Source organism: Lolium rigidum, chromosome 6, assembly GCF_022539505.1.
Source record: "Lolium rigidum isolate FL_2022 chromosome 6, APGP_CSIRO_Lrig_0.1, whole genome shotgun sequence".
NCBI classification, from domain to species: Eukaryota; Viridiplantae; Streptophyta; class Magnoliopsida; order Poales; family Poaceae; genus Lolium; species Lolium rigidum.
Window position 1 is genome coordinate 99,117,176 of NC_061513.1, and position 27,277 is coordinate 99,144,452.

Genomic DNA, 27,277 nt, shown 5'->3' on the forward strand with positions numbered 1-27,277 from the left:
CCATCAAGGTCAATGACCGTGGGATATTTGGCGGTCTTGTTGCCAGTCAAGGTCGCCATGTACCCCTCGTACCCCTCCTGGAACTTGGGGGTGCCTTGGAGTTGCTTCCAACAATGAGGGAAGGCAAAGGTCTTTTCTCCATTGGACGATTTGTACCATTCTAAAGCTTGCCACACCTAGAGCAAAGCGAGACAATAACGATAAACATATGTGCAAACATTGGATGAATATGTTGAGGTTAAGAATCATACCAAGTCCTTCATGCCCAAGCCGCTAATGGGGAGCCGCTTCACGTGATCATACGCCGCCTGGAACTTGTTGCATTCCGTTTGAATTGTTCCCCACCTCTTTTGGAGCGATATGTCGCTGCGGTCGCTCTCAAATGGCTCCTGTCCGTATTTGCGATGCTCATGGAAGTAATCATAGATCCGGCGTCAGAATGCGTCCCCTTCTGCTCGGCACCCATCAATGCATTTTGCCCGATGGTCAACCATCCATCGACGAGCACCTTGTCCTCCTTCTCCGTGTAGTTGCTGGTTCTTTTGCTTACGCGGTGACCTCGAGCTTGTGCAGCTGCGGCTTGCGTGAGCTCCTGAGCGAACAACGGCTCCTCCTCGATGTTAATGCTGCCGGGACAAGCAGTGGTGTCCTGTTGTGTGTCAATGGGAGGTGGCTGGGGAGCCTGCTCGGTTGAAGCATAGGGCATGGCGGTCGGCATTGTCTGCGTGTAGGACGGAGGGGCCTGCACGGTGGACGGTGCCTGGCTGCCTGCATCGGTGGCGGCGCGCGCTCGGCTGACAAATCGTCGAGCAGGTTGCGTGCACCGGCCATCGCTGCTGCTCCCATGTGCTTGGGGCCTTTGGAGTTCGCCGGCGCACGGTTGAGGTCAATGGACGAAGGAGACGGCCCCGTCAAGGACTCGCCCACCTCCGGTGACCCATCCTGTGATGGGTACGCGTACCGCGCCGACTGCGCCCCAATTCGTGCGCGCCGGGCGTGTACCCAAACGGGGCAGTCGGCTGGGATGTTGACCTTGGAGGAAGGGGACGGGTCACGGACGAGGCCGAGCTCCCCCCCGAGGCCGTGCCGGCGCCCGGGAGGATCAAGTGCTGAGCGAGCGCTGCGTGGCCGTAAAAGAGCATGGCATGCTCTTGCATGACGTTCGCCTTCGCGTCCGTCTTGAGTTGGAGGAGCTGCTCCGCCGCCCGCTGCCGCTCCTCCGCGACAGCGACATCCCTCTTCCGCTGCTCGAGCGCCCTGCGGCGGTCGCCCCGCTTCTTGGTCTCCACCGCCCTCTGCTCCGCGGTGAGGTCGGGCTTCGCCTTCTTCGTCGCCGGCCCGGGCTCCACGACCACCAGAGCGTCCAGTTGAGGAGCCGCCGCCACGGGAGGAGCGGCAACGGCCGCGAGCTGTGCCTCGTCTCCGATGGTGGCGGTGGTGGCGGTGGCGGCGACAGTCGCTTCGTTGGCCATCTCTAGGTTTTGGGAGTGGAGTGGAGTGTTTCTGTTTTGGGAGACAGACAAGCGGGCCAGGGCGGACAAGGGGAGGACGCGAGCGACCAGCCTTCGGCGTCCAAGGCCACGCAAACTCGTCCCAGATTTGGGCCGGGTTTGGGTCGTCCCGGACGCCGCGGCCATCCGTTTTAGGGATGGGTCCGCGCGCTGGGCCGCGTTTTTGTCCGGTTGGACCCATCCGGACGCGCGGGCGCGGTTTGGGTCGCCCGGTTGGAGATGCCCTTAGCATCTTTCTCATTGATGATAACCTCTGCAGCTAGAAAAAGTCTCCCCAAAATAGTAGTGGGAGTTTGTAACAAGTTGATGTCTGTAGGACATATGAGACGTGGCAACAAATTGTTTCACTGTGCAGGCTTGAAAATGTATTGAATTAGCTAAGTAATTGTTGGATAATTATGCACAATTTTCATGATTAATCCCAGAATATTAAGCATAACGACATCAACTATTAACATGTGAAACTCGAACATACTAGATGCATTAATCAACATCAATAGTAGCAGGGCAAACGACAGAACATCCATCGCTAAACATATCAAGATATGTCGCATGTACCGCTCTGGTGGAGATGGCGGTGAAGGTGTAGCAGATGAAGTCGCAGCAGTAACGTTGATGACAACGTTGTTGACGACGGGTTGAAGTAGACAGGGTTGAAGACGACGGTAGGCAGTGATGGCGTGTAAATCACACGTTCGTTGGGAACCCCAAGAGGAAGGTATGATGCGCACAGCAGCAAGTTTTCCCTCAGAAAGAAACCAAGGTTTATCGAACCAGGAGGAGCCAAGAAGCACGTTGAAGGTTGATGGCGGCGGGATGTAGTGCGGCGCAACACCAGGGATTCCGGAGCCAACGTGGAACCTGCACAAGACAACCAAAGTACTTTGCCCCAACGAAACGAGTGAGGTTGTCAATCTCACCGACTTGCTGTAACAAAGGATTAGATGTATAGTGTGGATGATGATTGTTTGCGGAAAACAGGTTGAACAAGTATTGCAGATAGATTGTATTCAATGTAAAAGAATGGATCGGGGTCCACGGTTCACTAGAGGTGTCTCTCCCATAAGATAAATAGCATGTTGGGTGAACAAATTACAGTCGGGCAATTGACAAATAGAGAGGGCATGACCATGCACATACATGATATGATGAGTATTGTGAGATTTAATTGGGCATTACGACAAAGTACATAGACCGCTATCCGAGCATGCATCTATGCCTAAAAGTCCACCTTCGGGTTATCATCCGAACCCCTTCCAGTATTAAGTTGCAAACAACGGACAATTGCATTAAGTATGGTGCGTAATGTAATCAATAACTACATCCTTAGACATAGCATCAATGTTTTATCCCTAGTGGCAACAACACATCCACAACCTTAGAACTTTCTCATCCATCGTCCCAGATTTAATGGAGGCATGAACCCACTATCGAGCATAAATACGCCCTCTTGGAGTTAAGAGCAAAAACTTGGCCAGAGCCTCTACTAATAACGGAGAGCATGCAAGATCATAAACAACACATAGGTAATAGATTGATAATCAACATAACATAGTATTCTCTATCCATCGGATCCCGACAAACACAACATATAGTATTACGGATAGATGATCTTGATCATGTTAGGCAGCTCACAAGATCCGACAATGAAGCACAATGAGGAGAAGACAACCATCTAGCTACTGCTATGGACCCATAGTCCAGGGGTGAACTACTCACTCATCACTCCGGAGGCGACCATGGCGGTGAAGAGTCCTCCGGGAGATGATTCCCCTCTCCGGCAGGGTGCCGGAGGCGATCTCCTGAATCCCCCGAGATGAGATTGGCGGCGGCGGCGTCTCAGTAAGGTTTTCCGTATCGTGGCTCTCGGTACTGGGGGTTTCGCGACGGAGGGTTTAAGTAGGCGGAAGGGCAACGCGGGGGGGCACACGAGGGCCCCACACAACAGGGCCGCGCGGCCAAGGGCCAGGCCGCGCCGCCCTGTGGTGTCGGCGCCTCGTGGCCCCACTTCCTTTCCCCCTCGGTCTTCTGGAAGCTTCGTGCAAAAATAGGCCCCTGGGTGTTGATTTCGTCCAATTCCGAGAATATTTCCTTACTAGGATTTCTGAAACCAAAAACAGCAGAAAACAGCAACTGGCTCTTCGGCATCTCGTTAATAGGTTAGTGCCGGAAAATGCATAAATATGACATAAAGTATGCATAAAACATGTAGATATCATCAATAATGTGGCATGGAACATAAGAAATTATCGATACGTCGGAGACGTATCAGCATCCCCAAGCTTAGTTCCTGCTCGTCCCGAGCAGGTAAACGATAACAAAGATAATTTCTGGAGTGACATGCCATCATAACCTTGATCATACTATTGTAAGTATATGTAATGAATGCAGCGATCAAAACAATGGTAATGACATGAGTAAACAAATGAATCATAGAGCAAAGACTTTTCATGAATAGTACTTTCAAGACAAGCATCAATAAGTCTTGCATAAGAGTTAACTCATAAAGCAATAAATCAAAGTAAAGGTATTGAAGCAACACAAAGGAAGATTAAGTTTCAGCGGTTGCTTTCAACTTATAACATGTATATCTCATGGATATTGTCAATGTAAAGTAATATAATAAGTGCAATATGCAAGTATGTAGGAATCAATGCACAGTTCACACAAGTGTTTGCTTCTTGAGGTGGAGAGAAATAGGTGAACTGACTCAACATAAAAGTAAAAGAATGGCCTTCAAAGAGGAAAGCATCGATTGCTATATTTGTGCTAGAGCTTTGGTTTTGAAAACATGAAACAATTTTGTCAACGGTAGTAATAAAGCATATGTATCATGTAAATTATATCTTACAAGTTGCAAGCCTCATGCAGAGTATACTAATAGTGCCCGCTGAAAGTGCATGGAGCCCCCATGTGTGGTTTTGGTAATTAATGACAATCCCTATGGACTAATGTTTGCATTGAGTTATATTTGTAGGAGTTGTCCATAGGCAATGCTTGAACCATATGTTGGCTTCAAGGTTGCAATAAGAAGAAATTGATGAAGGATATCAAGTGTCAAGTATGTCTTGAAGATGAAGATGAAGTGAGCCCTCAAGTTATCTCAAGACATCAACATGATGAAGAATGAAGGAATGATGTGCAAGTTCAAGATGAGCCAACTCGAAGAGATCATATGCTTGAAGCTTGCCATCCATATGGTGTTCATGGATTTGAGAAGATGCGCCGAAGAAGAAGCTCTCCCATGGTGGATTATGGGGGAGCAATCTACAAGACTTCGTCAAGCAAGCACAAGCAAGAAAGGCGTTCCATCTTGTTGCGGTCAAGATCGTCATCATCGAGCTCAAGTGGTATGCGCATGGTTAAGGTTTGCTCTTGGTAGGGTTTCTTTCTCATCGGTCTCATGGTGTAGTTGGAGACCGGTGTATAGTTTAGTTGCCGTACTATCAAGAGGGCTCTCGAGTGAGTAACTCGATCGTATCGTTCGGAGAGAGCTCAAACCTTTGCATCCTTGCATCATCTTTCTTGGTTGATTATTTGGATATTATCCATGTGATGTTTTAGAGCTTGTGCTTACTCTCATGACAAGCTCTAGTTCATCGAAAACGGATTTTGCATAGATCGCTTGTCGCGTTTTCAAGTTTGGTGATTTTCTCGGTTTCTCATGTTGAGGTATTGCACCTCTAAAAATCATAGAAAATCACCCCCACTGATTTCCATATTTCCACTTTTTGTTGGGTAGCTCTTGTCGTCCTCTTTCCAACAAAATTGGTTTCGTCTTAATCCGAGTTTCCAAACTCTAGATATTGTCTTTTGAAGTTTGTCTTCAATTTGATTTAAAGAAAAAAGAAAAAGGGGAGGAGGGGCTGCCGCCGGAGGCACGGACGGTACCACCGGCCTCACCATGGCCGGAGCCTCCGGGCTCGGTACCGCCCAAGGTACCGGAAGTGGCATGTGTGCCACAGATGGTTGCCAGGGGAGTTTGGAGCCCCGGCGGTACCTCAGCCGGTACCACGGCCGGAGGCTCCGGCCTCCCCTCCCTGGCCGCAGCACACCACCTCCGCCGCCTGCTGCCTACTCTGGCCGGTACTACCGGTCCCTCCTTCCTCGCGCGCGGCAGCCCCAACGGGCAGAAATCTGGTGGCCTGCTTTTTAAGTCTTGCTTCCCCCCATCTTTCTTGGTTAACTACTCCTTCTTCCTCCTCTCTCTCAAGCCTCTCTCCACCATTGTTTGTTCATACTTGAGCTTGAGATCTTTCTCCCCAACAAATGATTCTTGCATCTATTTGAGAGAAAGATTGAGGGGATCTAGATCCACACTTTGACCAAACCAAATCATCTCTTTGTGAGTGAATCTTTGGGATCTAGATCTTGGGGAACTTTGTGTTCTTCTTTTGTTCTTCCTCTCTTATTCCCCCAATAGCTTTTGTAGCTTTGTTGGAATTTGAGAGAGAAGGACTTGAGCATCTTTGTGGTGTTCTTGCCATTGCATTTGGTGCATCGGTTTGAGTTCTCCACGGTGATTCGTGGTGGTGAAAGCAAGAAGGTTGTTACTCTTGGGTTCTTGGAACCCTAGACGGATTCTAGACCTTTGTGGTGATTTGTTGGGAGCCTCCGATTAAGTTGTGGATGTGTGCCCCAACCTTTGTGTAAGGCCCGGTTTCCGCCTCGAAGGAAATCCCTTAGTGGAACCGTGACCTAGGCCTTTGTGGCGAGGGTCACCGGAGATTTAGGTGAGGCGCCTTCGTGGCGTTCGGTGTGTGGTGTGAGTACCGCATCTTGGGGTGAGGCCTTTGTGGCGTTGGTGTGCATCGAGCAACCACACCTCAAGGTGAGCCTCTTGTGGCGTTCGGGAGCACTAAGCAACCGCACCTCTCCACCGGAGATTAGCACTCGCAAGAGTGTGAACTCCGGGATAAATCATCGTCTCCCGCGTGCCTCGGTTATCTCTATACCCGAGCTCTTTACTTATGCACTTTACCTTGTGATAGCCATCGTGCTTGAAGTTATATATATCTTGCTATCACATACTTGCTTGTATTGCTTAGCATAAGTTGTTGGTGCACATAGGTGAACCATTGCTTAGAATAAGTTGTTGGTGCACATAGGTGAACAATAGTATATAGGCTTTGGGCTTGACAAAGTAAACGCTAGTTTTATTCCGCATTTGTTAAGCCCAGCTCGTAAAAGTTTTAAATCGCCTATTCACCCCCCCTCTAGGCGACATCCGTGTCCTTTCACCCGCACCTTGTCCTAATTAGCTCGGATTACCAGGATTATCATCGCAATACACATGTTTTAACCAAGTGTCACAAAGGGGTACCTCTATGCCGCCTGTACAAAGGTCTAAGGAGAAAGTTCGCATTGGATTTCTCGCTTTTGATTATTCTCAACTTAGACATCCATACCGGGACAACATAGACAACAGATAATGGACTCCTCTTGAATGCATAAGCATGTAGCAACAATTAATGTTCTCATATGAGATTGAGGATATATGTCCAAAACTGAAACTTCCACCATGATTCATGGCTTTAGTTAGCGGCCCAATGTTCTTCTCTAACAATATGCATGCTTTAACCATTTAATTAGTGGTAAATCTCCCTTACTTCAGACAAGACGGACATGCATAGCAACTCACATGATATTCAACAAGGAGTAGTTGATGGCGTCCCCAGGAACATGGTTATCGCACAACAAGCAACTTAATAAGAGATAAAGTGCATAAGTACATATTCAATTCCACAATAGTTTTTAAGGCTATTTTGTCCCATGAGCTATATATTGCAAAGGCGAATGATGGAAATTTTAAAGGTAGCACTCAAGCAATTTACTTTGGAATGGCGGAGAAATACCATGTAGTAGGTAGGTATGGTGGACACAAATGGCATAGTGGTTGGCTCAAGGATTTTGGATGCATGAGAAGTATTCCCTCTCGATACAAGGTTTAGGCTAGCAAGGTTATTTGAAACAAACACAAGGATGAACCGGTGCAGCAAAACTCACATAAAAGACATATTGTAAACATTATAAGACTCTACACCGTCTTCCTTGTTGTTCAAAACTCAATACTAGAAATTATCTAGACTTTAGAGAGACCAATTATGCAAACCAAATTTTAGCAAGCTCTATGTATTTCTTCATTAATGGGTGCAAAGTATATGATGCAAGAGCTTAAACATGAGCACAACAATTGCCAAGTATCACATTATTCAAGACATTTTAGAATTACTACATGTAGCATTTCCCGATTCCAACCATATAACAATTTAACGAAGAAGATTCAACCTTCGCCATGAATACTATGAGTAAAGCCTAAGGACATATTTGTCCATATGCAACAGCGGAGCGTGTCTCTCTCCCACACAATGAATGCTAGGATCCATTTTATTCAAACAAAAACAAAAACAAAACAAATCGACGCTCCAAGCAAAGCACATAAGATGTGATGGAATAAAAATATAGTTCAGGGGAGGAACCTGATAATATTGTCGATGAAGAAGGGGATGCCTTGGGCATCCCCAAGCTTAGACGCTTGAGTCTTCTTAAAATATGCAGGGGTGAACCACCGGGGCATCCCCAAGCTTAGAGCTTTCACTCTCCTTGATCATATTGTATCATCTCCCTCTCTTGATCCTTGAAAACTTCCTCCACACCAAACTCGAAACAACTCATTAGAGGGTTAGTGCACAATAAAAATTTATATGTTCAGAGGTGACATAATCATTCTTAACACTTCTGGACGTTGCACAAAGCTACTAGACATTAATGGATCAAAGAAGAGGCAATGCGAAATAAAAGGTAGAATCTGTCAAAACAGAACAGTTCGTAAAGACGAATTTTAAAGTGGCACCAGACTTGCTCAAATAAAAATGCCCAAATTGAATGAAAGTTGCGTACATATCTGAGGATCACGCACGTAAATTGGCATATTTTTCTGAGCTACCTACAGAGAGGCAGGTCGAAATTCGTGACAGAAAAAGAAATCTGTTTCTGTGCAGTAATACAAATCTAGTATGAACCTTACTATCAAAGACTTTACTTGGCACAACAATGCATAAAACTAAGATAAGGAGAGGTTGCTACAGTAGTAAACAACTTCCAAGACTCAAATATAAAACAAAGTGCAGAAGTAAAAACATGGGTTGTCTCCCATAAGCGCTTTTCTTTAACGCCTTTCAGCTAGGCGCAGAAAGTGTGTATCAAGTATTATCAAGAGACGAAGTATCAACATCATAACCAGGGGTGTTGGGAGTTTTCTCAACCATGCATTGTATCTTATCTATGTAAGTTTCAGAGGCTCCCTTTTCATTAGTCTTAGGCTTGCTATTCTCATCAAACAAATTTTCGGGAACAAGCCAAGCATAATTATTTTCTAGTGCCTCGCACATTCCTAGGAGTTTGCACGGTATTGAGGTTTTAATATCCCCCTCATAATTAACTTGATTAGTATACTTTTGACTATCTTTTTCCATTTTTTCAAGAGTACTGGCAAAATTGGTATAAGAGCCTAGCATATTATATTTAATGAAGACTTTTCTAGCTTCTCTTGCTACTCCCCCAAATTCTTTAAGAAGGGTTTCTAATGCAAAATCTTTCTTTTCCCCTTCTTCCATATCACCAAGTGTGAGAAACATGTGTTGGATTATAGGATTAAGATTAACAAATTTGGTTTCCAACATGTGAACTAAAGAAGCAACAGCAATTTCATAAGTAGGAGCAAGTTCTACCAAGTGTCTATCTTCAAAATCTTCAGTGCTACTAACATGAGTGAAAAAATCTTCTATATTATCTTTCCCAATTATAGACCCACGTCCTACCGGTATATCTTTCAGAGTAAACTTAGGAGGAAACATGATGAAATAAGTAAAGCAAATGCAAGTAACTAATTTTTTTGTGTTTTTGATATAGAGTGCAAGACAGTAAATAAAGTAAAGCTAGCAACTAATTTTTTTGTGTTTTGATATAATGCAGCAAACAAGAAAGTAAATAAAATAAAGCAAGACAAAAACAAAGTAAAGAGATTGGATTGTGGAGACTCCCCTTGCAGCGTGTCTTGATCTCCCCAGCAACGGCGCCAGAAAAAGAGCTTGATGGCGTGTAACTCACACGTTCGTTGGGAACCCCAAGAGGAAGGTATGATGCGCACAGCAGCAAGTTTTCCCTCGAAAAGAAACCAAGGTTTATCGAACCAGGAGGAGCCAAGAAACACGTTGAAGGTTGATGGCGGCGGGATGTAGTGCGGCGCAACACCAGGGATTCCGGCGCCAACGTGGAACCTGCACAACACAACCAAAGTACTTTGCCCCAACGAAACGAGTGAGGTTGTCAATCTCACCGGCTTGCCGTAACAAAGGATTAGATGTATAGTGTGGATGATGATTGTTTGCAGAAAATAGTAGAACAAGTATTGCAATAGATTGTATTCAATGTAAAAGAATGGATCGGGGTCCACAGCTTCACTAGAGGTGTCTCTCCCATAAGATAAATAGCATGTTGGGTGAACAAATTACAAGTCGGGCAATTGAAAAATAGAGAGGGCATGACCATGCACATACATGATATGATGAGTATTGTGAGATTTAATTGGGCATTACGACAAAGTACATAGACCGCTATCCAAGCATGCATCTATGCCTAAAAAGTCCACCTTCAGTGTTATCATCTCGAATCCCTTCCAGTATTAAGTTGCAAACAACGGACAATTGCATTAAGTATGGTGCGTAATGTAATCAATAACTACATCCTTAGACATAGCATCAATGTTTTATCCCTAGTGGCAACAAAGACATCCACAACCTTAGAACTTTCTCGTCACCGTCCCGCATTTAATGGAGGCATGAACCCACTATCGAGCATAAATACGCCCTCTTAGAGTTAAGAGCAAAAACTTGGCCGCAGCCTCTACTAATAACGGAGAGCATGCAAGATCATAAACAACACATAGGTAATAGATTGATAATCAACATAACATAGTATTCTCTATCCATCGGATCCCGACAAACACAACATATAGTATTACGTGATAGATGATCTTGATCATGTTAGGCAGCTCACAAGATCCGACAATGAAGCACAATGAGGAGAAGACAACCATCTAGCTACCGCTATGGACCCATAGTCCAGGGGTGAACTACTCACTCATCACTCCGGAGGCGACCATGGCGGTGAAGAGTCCTTCGGGAGATGATTCCCCTCTCCGGCAGGGTGCCGGAGGCGATTTCCCGAATCCCCGAGATGGGATTGGCGGCGGCGGCGTCTCGCAAGGTTTTCCGTATCGTGGCTCTCGGTACCGGGGGTTTCGCGACGGAGGCTTTAAGTAGGCGGAAGGGCAACGCGGGGGCCACACGAGGGCCCCACACACCAGGGCCGCGCGGCCAAGGGCCAGGCCACGCCGCCCTGTGGTGTCGGCGCCTCGTGGCCCCACTTCCTTTCCCCCTCGGTCTTCTGGAAGCTTCGTGCAAAAATAGGCCCCTGGGTGTTGATTTCATCCAATTCCGAGAATATTTCCTTACTAGGATTTCTGAAACCAAAAACAGCAGAAAACATCAACTGGCTCTTCGGCATCTCGTTAATAGGTTAGTGCCGGAAAATGCATAAATATGACATAAAGTATGCATAAAACATGTAGATATCATCAATAATGTGGCATGTAACATAAGAAATTATCGATACGTCGGAGACGTATCAGGCAGCACCGCCCGAATTGAACGGAAGACGACCCGTGGTGAAGAGCTTGAGCAGTCGCGCAGAGCGCTTCCCAAAAACCTAATTTGCCCTCTCCCATACATGATCGCAAAGGCGAGCATTTCCGGTGACCTGCTCTCCCGTTCGCTGGTGCACGCCGGTGGGCGGGATGGAGTAGGCTATGATGGTGGCGCAAGCAGAGAGAGAGGTGGAAACCCTAACTCGTGTATTAGATGTGTTTCTGCGGTAGCCGGGCAAGAGATTATATAGGCTCAGGAAAACCTAGGCAACATGGGCGTGGCTCACGTTGCACACACGTTTCAAGTCAGTTATAGATAGCCCGCGGTCCGAGAGCGACCCGAACCGATTAACTGCGACGCGTCTGCTCGAGGCTCAATCCACTCACCACGATCGCGACGCGCGTCGAGACGTGTCGAGACGAGCGAGCGAGGAGGAGGAGGAGGAGGAGCGCACGTGTACCACTCCTATTCTCACTCACTAGTGGTGGAATAACCCACCTTATAAGGTGGTCTAACTTCCTCCCAACTTTCCATGTGGGACTAAACTTCTCACCTCTTGCCACTCCCTAGTGAGTTGCCACCAACTTGGATTCAAACTCACATGGACTGCCATTATGTGGGCTTTGAGTTTTATAGGAAAATCTGAAATCTAATTTGGTCCACTTCATATGGGTCCAATATTTCAACAATGCCCCACCAGATCTCAAATACCCATTTAGAGATTTACCAATACTCGCTGCTTGCATTGTTTATATACCAGTGTTTCAGCAGAGACTGTTAAGTTGAACTTCCGCCTAGAACCTTAAGCTACATCCATTCACACTTGAACAATGGACTAAGCCTTGAATTGCAAGTTTTGCGTGAACATGTTTCACTCATAGCCATAACTAGTACATGGCTACCAGTAGCCTACCCCGCGGGTGAAGCATATGCGTCATACTTCGTGGTCTCTTCATGAGTTTACTAGAGATCACCCAAATCTCATAGATTGCGACATTTAACAATCATAATTATATTGGTGTGTTATTTCAAGAATGCTCTGTAGGACAACATCTTTGCTAAAATAGTCAACATAAACACATTAAGGCTTGTTGCCAACCTGCCTTACAACAATTAAGAGTTGTGCATCTTCACATAGAGAGGTTACATAATACTCTCATCAATTAAACCAATAGTTTGTTCTTCACAGGTCCTAATTCACGGGATCTCCGATCACAAAGATTGGGTTACCACTATGCTGTAACATCAACGGGTCTCAAACCCATCTTCCTCGATGCACTTTCTATCACATTACATGATAGCCCCTTTGTAAAGGGATCTGCCAGGTTTTTGTCTGTTTGAATATATGTAACATTTATTACTCTGGAGTTCCACAATTTCTGACATACTTCAAACGTCTCTTTACGTGTCTTGATGACTTCGCGTTATCCTTAGAATTTTTCACCTTGACAATTACAATTTGATTGTCACAATTCAAAAAGATTGCCGGAACAGTTTTTTCAACCACAGGCAAGTCCATCAAGAGCTCACGCATCCATTCTGATTCAACAGTGGCTGTGTCTAAAGCAGTAAGTTCTGCTTCCATAGTTGATCTCGTCAATATGGCTTGTTTGCAAGATCTCCATGACACTGTGCCACCTCCAAAGGTAAATACATACCCATTAGTAGCATTGAGATCAGCTACATCAGAGATCCAATTTGAATCACTATATCCTTCAAGCACAGCTGGGTGCCCTGAATAGTGAATCTCATAACTCATTGTACCACATAGGTAGCACATGACCCTATCAAGTGTATGCCAATGATCAGTACCGGGGTTTGACATGAACCTACTCAACTTGCTAACAACAAAAGAGATGTCAGGTCTAGTCGCGCTCGCTAAGTACATGAGTGAGCCAACGATCTGAGAATATCTCAATTGATCTATGAAAATCCTGCGTTTCTTGCGTACTGTCACACTAGGATCATAAGGTGTTGGATAAGACTTGCTATCAATATAGCCGAACCGGCCCAAGATATTCTCAACATAATGGGACTGCAGTAGACTAATCCCACTCTCGTTCTTAATCAGCTTGATGTTCAGGATCACATCAACTTCTCCCAGATCTTTCATATCAAAGCTATTTGACAAGAAAGACTTGACTTCGTTGAGTACTTCCATGTTTATACCAAATATCAGAATATCATCTACATACAAACATAGTATAACCCCTTCGCCCCCACCATTGCGATAGTACACGCACTTGTCAGCCTCATTAACAACAGAGTCTACATAAGTTAAAGTTTTGTCAAACTTCTCATGCCATTGCTTAGGTGCTTGTTTCAGGCCATATAAAGATTTCAGCAACTTGCACACCTTTCTTTCTTCACCTTTTAATACAAACCCATCAGGCTGATCCATATAGATTTCCTCTTCCAACTCTCCATTAAGAAAAGCTGTCTTTACGCCCATTTGATGAACGATAAGACCATAGGAGGCAGCCATGGGTAGTAGTACTCGAATAGTGGTACGTCTGGCGACAGGTGAATAGGTGTCAAAGTAATCTTCGCCTTCTCTCTGTGTGTAGCCTTTCGCTACAAGCCGCGCCTTGTACTTCACAATAGTACCATCAGGTCTTAGCTTCTTGAACACCCATTTGCATCCCACAGGCTTGCATCCATGGGGTCGTTCTGACAGCTCCCAAGTTCCATTAGAAAGAATTGAGTCCATCTCATTGTGGACAGCTTCTTTCCAGTCATCTGCATCTGGAGATGCATATGCCTCTGCAATGGACGTGGGAGTATCATCCACAAGGTACACAATGAAATCATCACCAAAGGATTTTGCAATCCTCTGTCTCTTGCTCCGTATAGGAGCTTCATTGTCATCCTTCTCAGTAACATTCTCATGTGATTTCTCAAAATACTCATTAGATATACTAGATTCAAGAATTATCTCAGTAGAAATTCTAGCAATGCTATGCATATCTTTCATAGGAAACATATTCTCACAAAAACGTTGCATCACGAGATTCCATAATAGTATCAACATGCATATCAGGTGCCTCGGATTGAAATACTAAAAATCTATAGCCTACACTCCGCGGAGCATAACCTAGAAAGATACAATCCACTGTCTTTGGTTTGAGTTTGTGCTTCTTAGTAATTGGAATATTGACTTTCGCCAAACATCCCCATGTGCGCAAATACGAAAGTGATGGTTTTCTCCCAACCCACTCCTCTTAAGGGGTTTTATCTTTATTCTTGTTAGGAACTCTATTCAGGACATGACATGAAGTCAACAAAGCCTCCCCCACCATGCCTTTGATAAACCAGCAGTGGCTAACATGGAGTTTACCAAGTTAGTCAGCGTGCGGTTTTTCCTCTCAGTAACCCGTTTTATTGGGGCAAATAGGGAGGCGTCCTCTCATAAATAATGCCATGTTCCTCACAGAATTCATCAAAGATTTTAGGAAAATATTCACCACCACGATCCGACCTAAGATGCTTGATCTTTCTCTCTAGTTGATTTTTAACTTCAGCCTTATAAATTTTAAAGTAGTCTAAAGCTTCATCTTTAGTTCGCAACAAATAAACATAGCAAAATCTAGTCGCATCATCAATCGAAGTCATGCAATATCTCTTTCCACCTTTTGTCAACACACAATTCATCTCACATAGATCAGAATGTACTAGAGGTGCTAAGTTTCTCTCCTCAGCCGTCTTGTGAGGCTTCTGAGGTTGCTTTGATTGCACACAACTATGGCACTTAGAAGCTTTGGTAATGGTGAAATTCAGAATTAAACTCAAACTGGATAGCCGAGACATTAAACCAAAATTAATATGACATAAACGAGAATGCCAAACACTGGTATCATCACTAACATTGCCACAAATATGGTTCACGGAATTATTACTGAAATCAAAAAGTGAAAAGCGGAACAAGCCTCCACACTCATAGCCTTTACCAATAAATTGTCCAAACTTGGAAATAACTACTTTATTCGACTCTAAAACAACCTTAAACCCATCTCTGCATAGAAGGGAGCCGCTAACGAGATTCTTGTTCATAGTAGGGACATGCTGCACGTTCCTCTTCTGCACCATGTTAGCGCTAGACTGACCCTCTCCTTTCTTAGTAGTATCCTTAGCCCGAGCTTTCTCCTCAACATCAATAGACGCTATCAGATTTTCAACTGATGTATCATGTCTCTTGTGTTTGAGAGTTGTGGCAAAGTTCTTCCATAAAGGGGGCAACTTAGCGATAATGCATCCAGCCAAAAACTTCTCAGGTAAGGCACACTTAAGGAGTTCAAGCTCTTTCGCAATGCACTGTATCTCATGAGCTTGTTCGACTACAGAACGGTTGTTCACCATCCAGATGTCATGGAAGCTCTCCATGATGTACAATTCACTGCATGCATCGGTTTCACCGAATTTAGCATTCAGTGCATCCCAGAGCTCTTTACCGTCTGTTATGTGCATATACACATCACATAGACGATCACAAGAATACTCAGAACACATCTGACGAAGAGAGTATTGTCTTCCTTGAACTTTTTCTGATCTTGGTCAGATATAGTTCCATCAGGTAAGCCATTACTAACTTTGAACACTTTCAGATGAGTAAGCCCAAGCGTGGCCTTAATCTACCACCTCTTAAAGTGCACACCGGTAAACTTATCCAGCCTTAGTGCATCAGCAAAATCAGCCATTGTTAACTCAGGAAATTACCTACAATTAGGTTTTTGGATTGTTGGATAATTAGGCACAATTTCCATGATTAATTCCATAATATTAAGCATGACGACAACAACTACTAACATGTGAAACTCGAACATACTAGATGCATTAATCAACATGAATAGTAGCAGGACAAACGACAGAACATCCATCGCTAAACTGATCGAGATATGTCGCACGTATCGCTCTGGTGGAGATGGCGGTGGAGGTGTAGCAGATGAAGTCGCAGAAGTAACGTTGTTGACGACGGGTCGAAGTAGACGGTGTTGAAGATGATGGTGGGCAGCACCGCCCGACTTGGATGGAAGATGACCCGTGGTGAAGAGCTTGAGCAGTCGCGCAGAGTGCTTCCCAAAAACCTAATTCGCCCTCTCCCGCACAGGATCGCAAAGGCGAGAGGTTCCAGAGACCTGCTCTCACGTTTGCCGGTGCACGCCGGCGGGCGGGATGGAGTAGGCTACGATGGCAGCGCAAGCAGAGAGAGGTGGAAAACCCTAACTCGTGTTTTGGATGTCTTTCTGTAGTAGCCGGGCAAGATATTATATAGGCTCAGGAAACCCTAGGCAACATGGGCCACGCCCACGTCGCACGCACGTTTCGAGTCGGTTACAGATAGCCCACGGTCCGGGAGCGACCCGAACCGACTAACTGCGACGCGTCCGTCTAGGACTCTGTTCGTTTTTCTGAACTGCAAAAAGAAAGGAAAGTCTCGGCTCGAGGCTCAATCTACTCACCACGACCGCGACACGCGTCCGGACGCGTCGCGTCGAGACGAGCGAGGAGGAGGAGGAGCGCGTGTGTACCACTCCTATTCTCACTCACTTACTAGTGGGGGAACGACCCACCTTATAAGGTGGTCTAACTTCCTCCCAACTTTCCATATGTGACTAAACTTCCCACCTCTTGCCACTCCCTAGTGAGCTGCCACCAACTTGGGCTCAAACTTACATGGACTGTCATTATGTGGGCTTTGAGTTTTATAGGGAAATCTGAAATCTAATTTGGTCCACTTCATATGGGTCCAATATTTCAACAATAACCATGATTTGCTAACATTGTAAAAAGAAACAACCACATTAATTAAGTCATTAGGGTCAGGCGGGCGTACTCTTATGTATGTGTCGATGCGTAAGCGTCCATACATAAAGGCACCATTGTGGGTGCTCTTAGCTAAGTGGGCCTAGCTGATTGGACTGTGATTAAGATCAGTAAAATCATGATCGAAACATTTTGATGTATGTTCCATAATCCTTTTTATTAGATATTTATGCATGTTTCTATTACACTTAGCAAGATTAAACACTTTTTCTTATTTTCTTACAACTTATTCGGTCAACATATGCGTATTGGCACTGTATATTTGTATATAACATTTTCATTATAACTTATTCTATCAATATACTATTAATATTAATATATGCCCCCATTACACTTAACAAAATTAATTACATTTTTTACTTATTTATAACTCATTGTGCATTTTCGGAGACATTAATAGTCTATATCTTGTTTACACTTAGCAAAATTAACCACATTATCTATTTTGTATTGATCATTTCATCGAACCATACTATTGTAACTCGTATATCTTTAGTACAAGCAAAATTAACAAGGTTACACTATCATTAAATATGAATGTAAGATGTTATTACTGTAAAATTTACTGTTTAGCACTCCAAGTACGCTTGCTCGATTTGAACCACATTTTTCAATGACGTCATTTAGTCATCTCATTTATATCGAAGCATTGCCCTCTAATAACCCTTTGTTTAGTGAATCTTATTGGAACTAACAAAAACATAAAGGGGAATCATATTCCTCCGTGGATTGGTTTATGCCACTTAGATTTATAGTTTATATTGATATGTGTTAGCATCAATTCAGTATTTTTAAATATCTTGCTAGAGAGGGATTTACGATGTATATATACTCTAACAAATATCTTGATAGAAGTTTCTAGTGTATGTAATTTTCTAGCGTGGGTGTAAGTAAATAGCTAATTAAAGACATGTCTACAATTATTTTCTCCAATATTCGACATTTCTTGTTTGACCTTTTTTATGATGAAGTAATTGTCCTCTTTGTTGCATTTTTCTCGCAAACAAGTATCTTTCATGTTCCATCGATACACGCTAATTCTTGGTGTTGCAATAGTCCAATAGATAGCCTGCAACCTGAGTATGTACATCGAAAAAGGAACAGTAGGTTTCAGTGTTTGAGTAAGGCGGCAAAACTTGCACTGGGGATTGATAAAATAATTTGTGGTTGAGGTTACAGTCTGGTGGCGGGGCAACATTTCTGCACCCCGTGCTCAATCAAGTTTTTTAAAAATTGAAATATTATCGACTCAGGAGTTTGATTAAATCATTCCCCTAGGACATGAATTTTCTTATGTTATAGCAGTAAGTAATCTTTTATCTTCCATTACTGTTACAGGCAGCGTGTGAAGAGCTGAGGGGTAGCAGGTTATTCAACAAGGGCGCGTTTGCCTGGGTTGCCAGCGACATGGAAGCCATTGCGCGTCGCGAACGTGCAATGAGCCACTTTTGGCGGGTCGTTTGGTAGCCTGTGCGGCCTTTTGCTCGCCGGAGAAGGAACCCAGGCCCCATCGTGTGGTGCCCGTTTCCAGTCCATTCTTCCCTGCTTGTGCAGCCCATAGCCTATTTAGTTGCAGATAGCTCAGTGTTGTGGTAACCCCTTCACTTAGAGTGGTCAGGTTACCCAGTACTGAATAACAACACACATGACATTCAATTCATCAAAAAAGATGCTGGTAATACACAACAACTAGTACTTAGTGAGCGATGCATCACGAACGAAGCAACTACTTCGTGATGCATCACATGTTCGTCACGAGGGGTTAGTATATACCACCTCGAAGAAGTTCATCATTACAAACTGGGGATCAGGTTGTAGCAAGTCCTAGCTAATGGAGGGATACAAGATCACCTCCCAAAATCAGCGGATCATGAGAAGGAAGCAGAAGCACTAGACAGGAAACTGGTTGCGGAGCCAGGTCCTCATCACCGGTGGCTGCAGCTTACGGTAGACGGCATACTCGGCTTCATTGTCTGCAATGAAGTCGATAGCCCTGACCAGCAAGTTAGGCTGGAACAGCTGCGCCTTGCAGACGAACCAGGGAGTGAAGATCATCTTCATCTGAGCGTAGTTGGTGATCGGGGTGCCGACGTACTGACGGTGCTTCGGGTACCGCTGAAATCCACAAGGAACACATGTTAGTGCGGACGACATTGACATATATATACTTTCAGATCAATGCAGGAACTCAATGAGGGTTCGTACCTGGATGTACTCGTCCGCCGCCCCTTCATCACCGCCGTAGAAGCTGCAACCATCTTCGCTCCAGTCCAGAATGCGATCAGATTTCATCTTCATGATGACGCTCCACTTTGTCCTCCAGTTTCTGACGTGGTTGTAAAGCTGAAGAGTGGTGACATGTACGCCGACATGCAAGAACATCTGCGCCTACCTTCTTCATCTGCTGCTCCTTGAAGCCCATGTTGAAGCAGACGCCGCTACGGACGAGCTGAACCAACCGGTTCAGCACAAACTCTGATAGCTCAGGTTTTCAAACCATGGCTGGTTTGCTTGCTATCAGAGATGGCTGAGAATTCATAGTTGGCGTGAACAGATCAGGGAAACCCAAAGGTATGATCGCCTACATGATAAACAGTAGCAGATCAATGAACTACCACATGGACATCCTTAAGCACTAGCAGATCTATGAACTACCACATGGACATCCTTAAGCACTAGCAGATCTATGAACTACCAGTACCACATCAATGAACAACGAGGCAGGTAAGATCGGCCTTACAGTCAAAGGAGCCACACGCAGCACCGAGGTAGGGGAAGCAGGGGACCCTGGCGAAGATGCAGGCAGCACCACCGTCCCCGTCGTAGAGTCAGATGGAACCTGGAAAACCTCCACAACCTCCACCGGCGACGAAGAAATGTCCTACAATGGATTCGATCAGAGCACGGTTGTGTACCCAAAAGATCTAGATCTAAGGCTAGGGTTTGCAGAAGCTTACCATAACCGAAGTCATTGACACAGACGAAGAAGACGACCATCCTCCGCGGCCAGTAGCCGCCGCCACAGCCGCCGTCGCCGCAACAAGCCTCGCCGACCGTGCAGGTGAGGTAGAGCCGACCATGTCGCTAGATCGGGGACGGTGGAATTGCCGGTGAGAGAGCCGCCCTATATACGGTGGCGAAAATCCAAGCGCGGTGACCGAATTCAGCCCGCCGAGGATTCGCCGTCCCGCGCGAGCTCCCGTCATCTCCCGCGGTGGCTCTGCGAGGACGGCACGTTCTCCACTTGTGCGAAAACGGGGGGTGGCTCGCTAGAAACGACCGAACCGGGCGTTCCTCCAGGGCCTGGCCCAAGGGTGCTTTGAGAAGCGGCTCGTGCACGAACGCGACCTCGACCAGGTAACCACACGGACCGAAAAAAGCTGGACCGATGCGAGCCAAGGGATGCAAGCAACCAAAGGCGCCCCAAGATCTTGGATGCCGTCTTGAAGACCGTAACCGGATGAACACCGGCACAAACTGCGGGAATACGCACGCCTTCAAGCTTGACGCACTCCTAAAGTTGGTCGATGTAAAGGGCGCGTATGGCAATACGACACCTGCACTTCGTCATCCAAGAGATCACCAAGTCTGAAGGTGCCAACATTGTGGCCACTGGCCAAACGGGCAGCCAAGGGAGCGTCATTCCTGATGATTTCCAGTGCAAGAAGGTCGGACTCAAAATCGTGGCTAGCCTTGGCGTTGAGCTCAACAATGTCAAGAAGGCAGCTGGAATGGATTCTGACTCGCTAGCCAGCTGCGTCTCGAAACTCACAGCCGGTGTAAGCAAGATCAGTGAGGTCGTGCAGCTGAACCAACAGCTCGGTTCGGCCGATAGCTGCAAGAGGTTCCGCGCTTCCATCGGCGAATTCCTGCAGAAGACTGAAACCAAGATTACCGCGGTGCAGGATCAAGAGGGCCTTGCCCTTTCCCTCGTCAGGGAGACAACCGAGTTCTTCCATGGCAACTCTGCGAAGGAGGAAGGTCACCCTCTGAGGATCTTCATGGTGGTCCGTGACTTCCTTGCTGTTCTTGATCGCGTCTAGCAGGCTGAATGAACAAACCGGGAAAGTGGCTTCAGCTCTTCGCGGCAGATGGAGAATGCTGCTGTTCCTCCTTAGGTACGCCAGTGGGTGACCGTCTTGCTGCCCCAATGCCCCGATCGTCGGTCTCCACCACAATAGTCTTGGAAAAGTCAGGGAGTGCAAGACCCTTACTAAATAAGTTGCTAGAAGTGACTATGACAAAGTGGGAACATCAAAGAAGGCCATCCTCGGGTATAGGAGACTTGACTCACCGCTTGTCTCTCTTTCTATTGGTTATTAGATACCGACTGGAATGATGGAAGCAGTTACAGAAGAAGGTTCAACGCTTCCAGTAGCTCCGAGGATGAGAGTTTGTCCTCGTAGGCCAACTAAAAGAATAAAATAATTTCATTGAAGTAAGAAGTCCCCCAGATGGGTTGACTTCTTACTTCAATTAGTTCCCATGTTCTTCGAATGGATCTCGTAATTGTTGAGAGGGTTGCCCAGGGTACCACACGCATTGGTAAGATCGGAGAGCATAACAATTTTGCAGGGTAATTCACCAGTGAGTATTGGAGTAGTAAACAGGCACCAAACTTCATACATGTACACATCTGCTTTCGTCACAAGTTACATGATACATCGATAAAGCATTCTGATGCTAATCAAACTGCTCCCAGTCAGTGTCGTTTTGCGTCGACGAAAACCGTGCAGGGGGCGCATTCAAGCTGCCCATGCCGTTGTCGAACGTCTCCCACTCGGTTGACACCGAAGCAGACTTGTCCTGATCGCTGAAAGGGTTGGCATTCCTTGCCTTCAGCTTGTCCAAGACCTCAACAAGATTCTGAATTCGGCGGACCTGCAAATTTAAACACAGCATTGTATGAGTTACCATTTATGTTGTACACAAGTAGGGGTGGGCAGAAAAACCGATAACCGAAAACCGACACCGAAAAGACCGAGACCGAAACCGAAGAGACCGAGACCGAAAAGACCGTTGAAAATTTGGGCAGGAATTATTTTAGACCGAAATTTGTACTGTGAATTCGGGCATTGCCTTGGATTAGACCGAATAACCGAAAAGACCGACTTTACCAGCGAGTAGCCCAGTCCTGCATGCCCCACTCGCCCACTCGTAGGCCCAGTGGCCCAAGTCAGTACTTACTGTACATCTTCTTGAGAGATCCAGACGAGTAGACGACAGTCCCAACGCACAACGCTAGCAGTTCCCGAGACTCCAGTTCCCCATCGATAAATTCCATGTGCTAGCACCTAGCAGTTCCTACGCGCACTGCGTCGCTTCGGCTAATGCATAATCCTATCTCGCGAGACGAGGGGAGCGCCGCTGCCCATCATCTTCCGCCGCGGCGCCTCTTGCCCTCCTACTGCTGGTCTCCGAGTCCGAGCTAAACGTCGGCGCGCGAGACTGCAGAACATGTCAGTTGGGAGTCGGCGGCGGTCGTCGATCTGCTACTGATCTCCACGTCCAACCTTCACACCGATGTGCACGGTGCTAGGGACGGCGCAACACCACAAGCAACAACGACATCAATCAGCTCATGCACTGTGAGTCAGTACACTGAATGTAAAATTTGTGAGCAGCTATATCACTTTAGAATCGCTGTCCAAAAATTGGGCTTCTTGTTCACAGTACGGTCATGACCGAAGTATGGACCGAAACGTTGGGTACCCGAAAATTTCGGTTAGCAATAATTTCCAGCTAAATTCGGTTCACAATTTTTTGAGACCGAACATTAAAAAGACCGAAAAACAAAAACCGAAATTTCGGTCTAGACCGAACGCCCACCCCGATACACAAGGAACTCTAGTGACATTATTATTACTATTATATCATAAATTGGCATGACAAGAACTTTATCGACAGTGATCAACCCCATAGTGAAACGATCATACCAGAGGTCATCCAATTATATATCAAACTGAGAAAATAAGGACTATGCTAAGCTAGAATTTCTATTGGGTTTCATATCCATAGGAATGGCTGCTTTTTACGTTGGCTCGCCAAGCCTATCACAACTATCCTCCTTTACCAGGGCTTGGGATTTGCTATTCCTGAAAGGCATAGGCAGAGTTCTGCTAAGCTAAGATTAAGAATTATGTTGACCTAGTAAACAACACTATTCATCTTCCAGTATAGTACCTCACTGTATATAATCTCCTCAATGCAATCGTTTATCTGAATTACGTAAGTTGCATCTGCAGATTATTTTGCCTATCTTATTAATCTATAGGTTAAATTTAAAAAAGGAGGAAACTGCAAATATTTTATAGTTCAAAAACTCAACACAAACCAAGAAAATGAATCTGAGGGTTTATTCACCATGACTACTACCTCCAGTCATATTTAATCGACGCGGAGCTACTTGAGGGCAAAACCAGGCTATGGCCCGCCCAGACTAAAAAGGGAGAAAAATTTATAGGTATGCATCTGTGCTAAAAGCCCACTAACCAGCCCAGTCGATACAAGGGAAGCTGAAATTGGTCTCGATGCTTACTCGCCTCGTAGCTTCTGCTCTGCTTCTACTCGGACACATCCACAATGGTAGTCTAGAGCTGCTGCGGTGCTGCCGACCGGCCGCCGGTGACTGTGCAACTGAGAGCCAGGTTGACGGAGCGACTCGATCCGGCGACTTTCCAGCAGGGCGCCCAGACGGCCAGGTCTCAGACACACCAAACCCCCAAGCAGCCGATCCCTAGGCTGCTAGGCAACAGACACAGGCCGGCATCGGGCCAGACAGCGCTCCGGCGACAGCAGGCACAGGCTCCTCCCCCTCTTTTCCAATTTTACTCACTGCTGCTGCTCCACTTCCTCCGAGGCAAAACACAGAGCAATTGAGACAGACAGGTAATTCAGTTCCCCAATTTACTTATGCCTTATGCCTTATAATGGTCAAGCTGATTTGTAGTATAACTCCATGCCTTATGCCTTATGGTCAAGCTGAACCATGGTTTGCTCTTTTGTTTTGGAGTAGCTCATGTGTGTATGCACATTATCCTGTATGCATGATCTGCTGAACCGAAGGTCACTAATATATTGACTAATCCCTGTTTCTTACTGCAGTATATATGGTTTCAAATTGCAATTTTTTGTGCTTTGTTTTTGCTTGGCCCGCCCAACATTTTATTTGTAGCTCCGCCACTAAGTGTACGTACTATACGCTAGCTTTATGTTAGCTCTGCGTCAACCTTTTGCGACCGGAGGGAGTACATGAGGCCAAAATTTGGAAAGATACAGCCAGGTCAACATAGGACTTTGCATGTTTGAGCCCCTCTTCAGTGAGAAGTCACCAAATAAGCATAAATAGGTGGCAATTCTATAAACCCGAGACTGAACAAACTGCCTTACTCTAGAAGCTAACCAGATAGGCGAAAGTTCATTGCCCATAACCCACAAAATAATTCTTGGAATTAGATAAAGTGTCCATAAGCTTCACTGACAAGTAGAAGATGGATTAAAGATAGCAGACAAGCTACTGAGATGCAAGCTTCGAATGGCAGGTGTACCACATGTATCTCATGAAGGTTGTGAAACAGATGTCCTATAATTGTCAGTGACAGATTGGATCAATACAGATACCAGTGTGTTTTGTAAGAGGACAAACTCATGATAGATATGTTATAACTGTACAAATAATCAGGAAGTGATTGGTACTGCACACTTAGCATCTGTTGTATATCAGTCTCATACATGACTTATGTAACTGCGTTCTCCATTAAAAAATAACAGGAAGGGATGTTTTGAGCAAAGAAAATATCAATAAATTGACAGAAATAATCTATCTTGTCTTGCATGTTGCGTCACAGATGTTTCAGTTCCTATATGTGTTTAATCAAGCATGCATTTGCCACAACTCATGATTAATCAGGTCCAAAAATAAAAAAAACAGTAATTGAGTGTTCAGTGAATGCTGTACCTCGGCCTTCCTCTGTGCCCTTGCCTCTCCCTCAGCCTCTATGCCATCAAGTTTGAGCAGCTGCACCATAAGCAGCTCCGTCAAGACAACAAATTCTTTATCCACAACCTTTGTCCCTGCAAGCACGCTCTTCTCCAAATCACACACCTATTATAGAACATAGCCAAGTCAGTACCACTGTATTAGAAGCAAAAAAAAAGTTTTACAAATCAGATATCACAAGTACTGTTCCTTCACCTTAGCAGAAAGCTTGTCAACTTCAGATCTGACACGCACGACGGCCTCACAGGCCCTCATCATGCTCTCATCCATCACCACAGGCTCAGGATTCTGCTCCACATTGGCTGGGAACTGATTCTCCAGCAGAAGCACTTTGGCTCCATCCTTGGCCCCTGACGCGTGCAGTGGCTCGTCGTCACGCTTCTCCTTCCCCCGGAAGATGAGCCTCTGCCTCTCGGGCTCCAAGCCAGTGAGCGGGACAAGGACCCTCTTCAGTTCACCTTCATGCAAAGTTGAAATTAGTTCCAACGACCTAGTATCACTGTAATTAGGGTGAAAGTAGATTTTGGGTGTTGCTCGAACAGCTTGATCGGAAGTTCCTTTGCACAGTTAAGTTCCATACAGATTCATCATGAAAGTTGAGTTTCCCCAGGATAGGTTAGAACAGACGCTCACAGCACAACTTTCGGACCTCGGTAAGAATCCTGCTGACCAGAATAACGAACAGTAGTTTACTGATGCAACAGAAAAATAGTAACTAATTGTGGGCATACTATTGAACGAATAGGGCTAATTGCTCAGTAAGGTTTTTTTTTGTACGAAGGTCAAACATGCCACGCACCAATGTACTCTACTAGCCACAGTCCAACAAGGTAAGGTTAGAAGCAGTTGCATAGCAAAGTCCATGATACGTGCTCGAGTTGTCTGCTATAGAACGTCGTATGCAGGGACTTCTGTTATTAATATAGGCCACCACAACAATTATGCAATTTCATGATAGTAGTGCTACACCGAATTGCCAGTTGACTGGTCAAAAATCCAAGCTCAGCGAAAGTAAACAACAGGAACCGTAATTGGGAACACGGCGGTTTCGTCACGCACTCGTTGGGCGAGCACGCAAATCTATAACCCGAACTGATCAGGAGACCTCTGACTCCTAGGCACTAACGAATTCACAAGGACGAGGAGACGCAGAACTAATGATTACCAAAACGCGACGCGTATCGATATAGGCGGATCGAGGAAGCGAGCGTACCGAAGGTGGCCTGCGCCGGCACGATGACCTCGCGGAGCGTGGGGCCATGGGAGACCCTGAGCCTGACGGTGGGCCCGTCGTTGGCGTCCCTGCGCTGCTGCACCAGCATCCCGCCCGGCCGGACCTCCCACTCGCCCTCGCCCGATCTGCCGCCGCCCATCGCCGCCCCTTTATGGCCCTCGCCCGCGACCCACCGATTCGGTTGCGTCGGGTAAAGGCGAAAGCGACGCGCGGACGGAGGAGGGTTGGTGGCGCGTGGCTTTTGAGGAGGGTGGGACGCCGGCTTCGCGGGTGGCGGGTTCCTTGCCTCCCGGAGACGCAAGGGGAGACGGCGGCGGATGGGGGAAGGATGAATCCTCTGGAAGGAGTAAGATTTCTGCTACGAGGCTTGTGTGTTTCGCAAGTACAGCTTTGGATTCTCCGGGGCGGAACTACTGGCTCCGGCTGGGTGGGATTGGAGATTGGCTGAATGTCGCGTGGGGTCTGAGCTCAGAGGGTTTGTGGTCACTCGTTTGGACTTGGGCCGCCTGGGCCCTCAGCCGGCCTCGTGTCATGTTCGTGAAATGGTTGGCCACGTGGATGTGGATCTGCCTAGCAGCCAGTCGAACTCTCTACAATGTCGTGAAGGGTTGTATCCAAGCGCATCTTTAAAAAATATAGTATAGTATGGTGAGAGCAACTCAAGCATATAAATGCAAGACCTTAAAAGTTTTATGTGACTGGTTTCTATTGGTATACTTCTAAGACAGATCCTTTAAAATTGTAACTCCTAGGCATATTGAGACCATTTTATCTCTAGTTCTGGAGAAACACAATTCAACATTCAAGTTTCTACCAAAGAAAATTTAGCATCATTTGAAACCCGTACTTTCAAAAGATATGAATAAACATGACGAAACACGGAAGACTAGGGTGGATGAAGACTCGGTGATGAGAACACGCGACTATTGGTGAAGGTGACGCATGGAGAGGAGGAAAGGCGTGGCGTGGCTGCCGCCTTAAACACAATTCCTTTTCTTTGTGCTTG

General features: G+C 45.9%; 1 protein-coding gene and 1 pseudogene across 1 annotated transcript; one reads left to right on the plus strand and one right to left on the minus strand.

Moving 5' to 3' along the window:
• Positions 1–1,155: 1,155 nt before the first annotated feature.
• Positions 1,156–21,156, plus strand: LOC124663020 (annotated as a pseudogene).
• Positions 21,157–21,593: 437 nt separating this feature from the next.
• LOC124666920 (BAG family molecular chaperone regulator 4-like) lies at positions 21,594–26,425 on the minus strand. Its single transcript, XM_047204251.1, has 4 exons — positions 26,251–26,425; positions 25,233–25,495; positions 24,996–25,142; positions 21,594–21,919 (listed from the first exon to the last, which is right to left on the minus strand). The coding sequence occupies exons 1-4, from the start codon at positions 26,408–26,410 to the stop codon at positions 21,722–21,724; spliced, it is 768 nt and encodes a 255-aa protein (XP_047060207.1). The 5' UTR covers positions 26,411–26,425; the 3' UTR covers positions 21,594–21,721.
• Between the last annotated feature and the right edge of the window lie 852 nt (positions 26,426–27,277).

Excerpts from the sequence above, each read along its gene's own strand:
- LOC124666920 (XM_047204251.1), bottom strand. The coding sequence starts at position 26,410 with ATGGGCGGCGGCAGATCGGGCGAGGGCGAGTGGGAGGTCCGGCCGGGC. Across the intron at positions 25,496-26,250 it reads GCCGGCGCAGGCCACCTTCG|GTGAACTGAAGAGGGTCCTT; the intron begins GTACGCTCGCTT and ends CTTTGCATGAAG. Across the intron at positions 25,143-25,232 it reads TTGACAAGCTTTCTGCTAAG|GTGTGTGATTTGGAGAAGAG; the intron begins GTGAAGGAACAG and ends GTTCTATAATAG.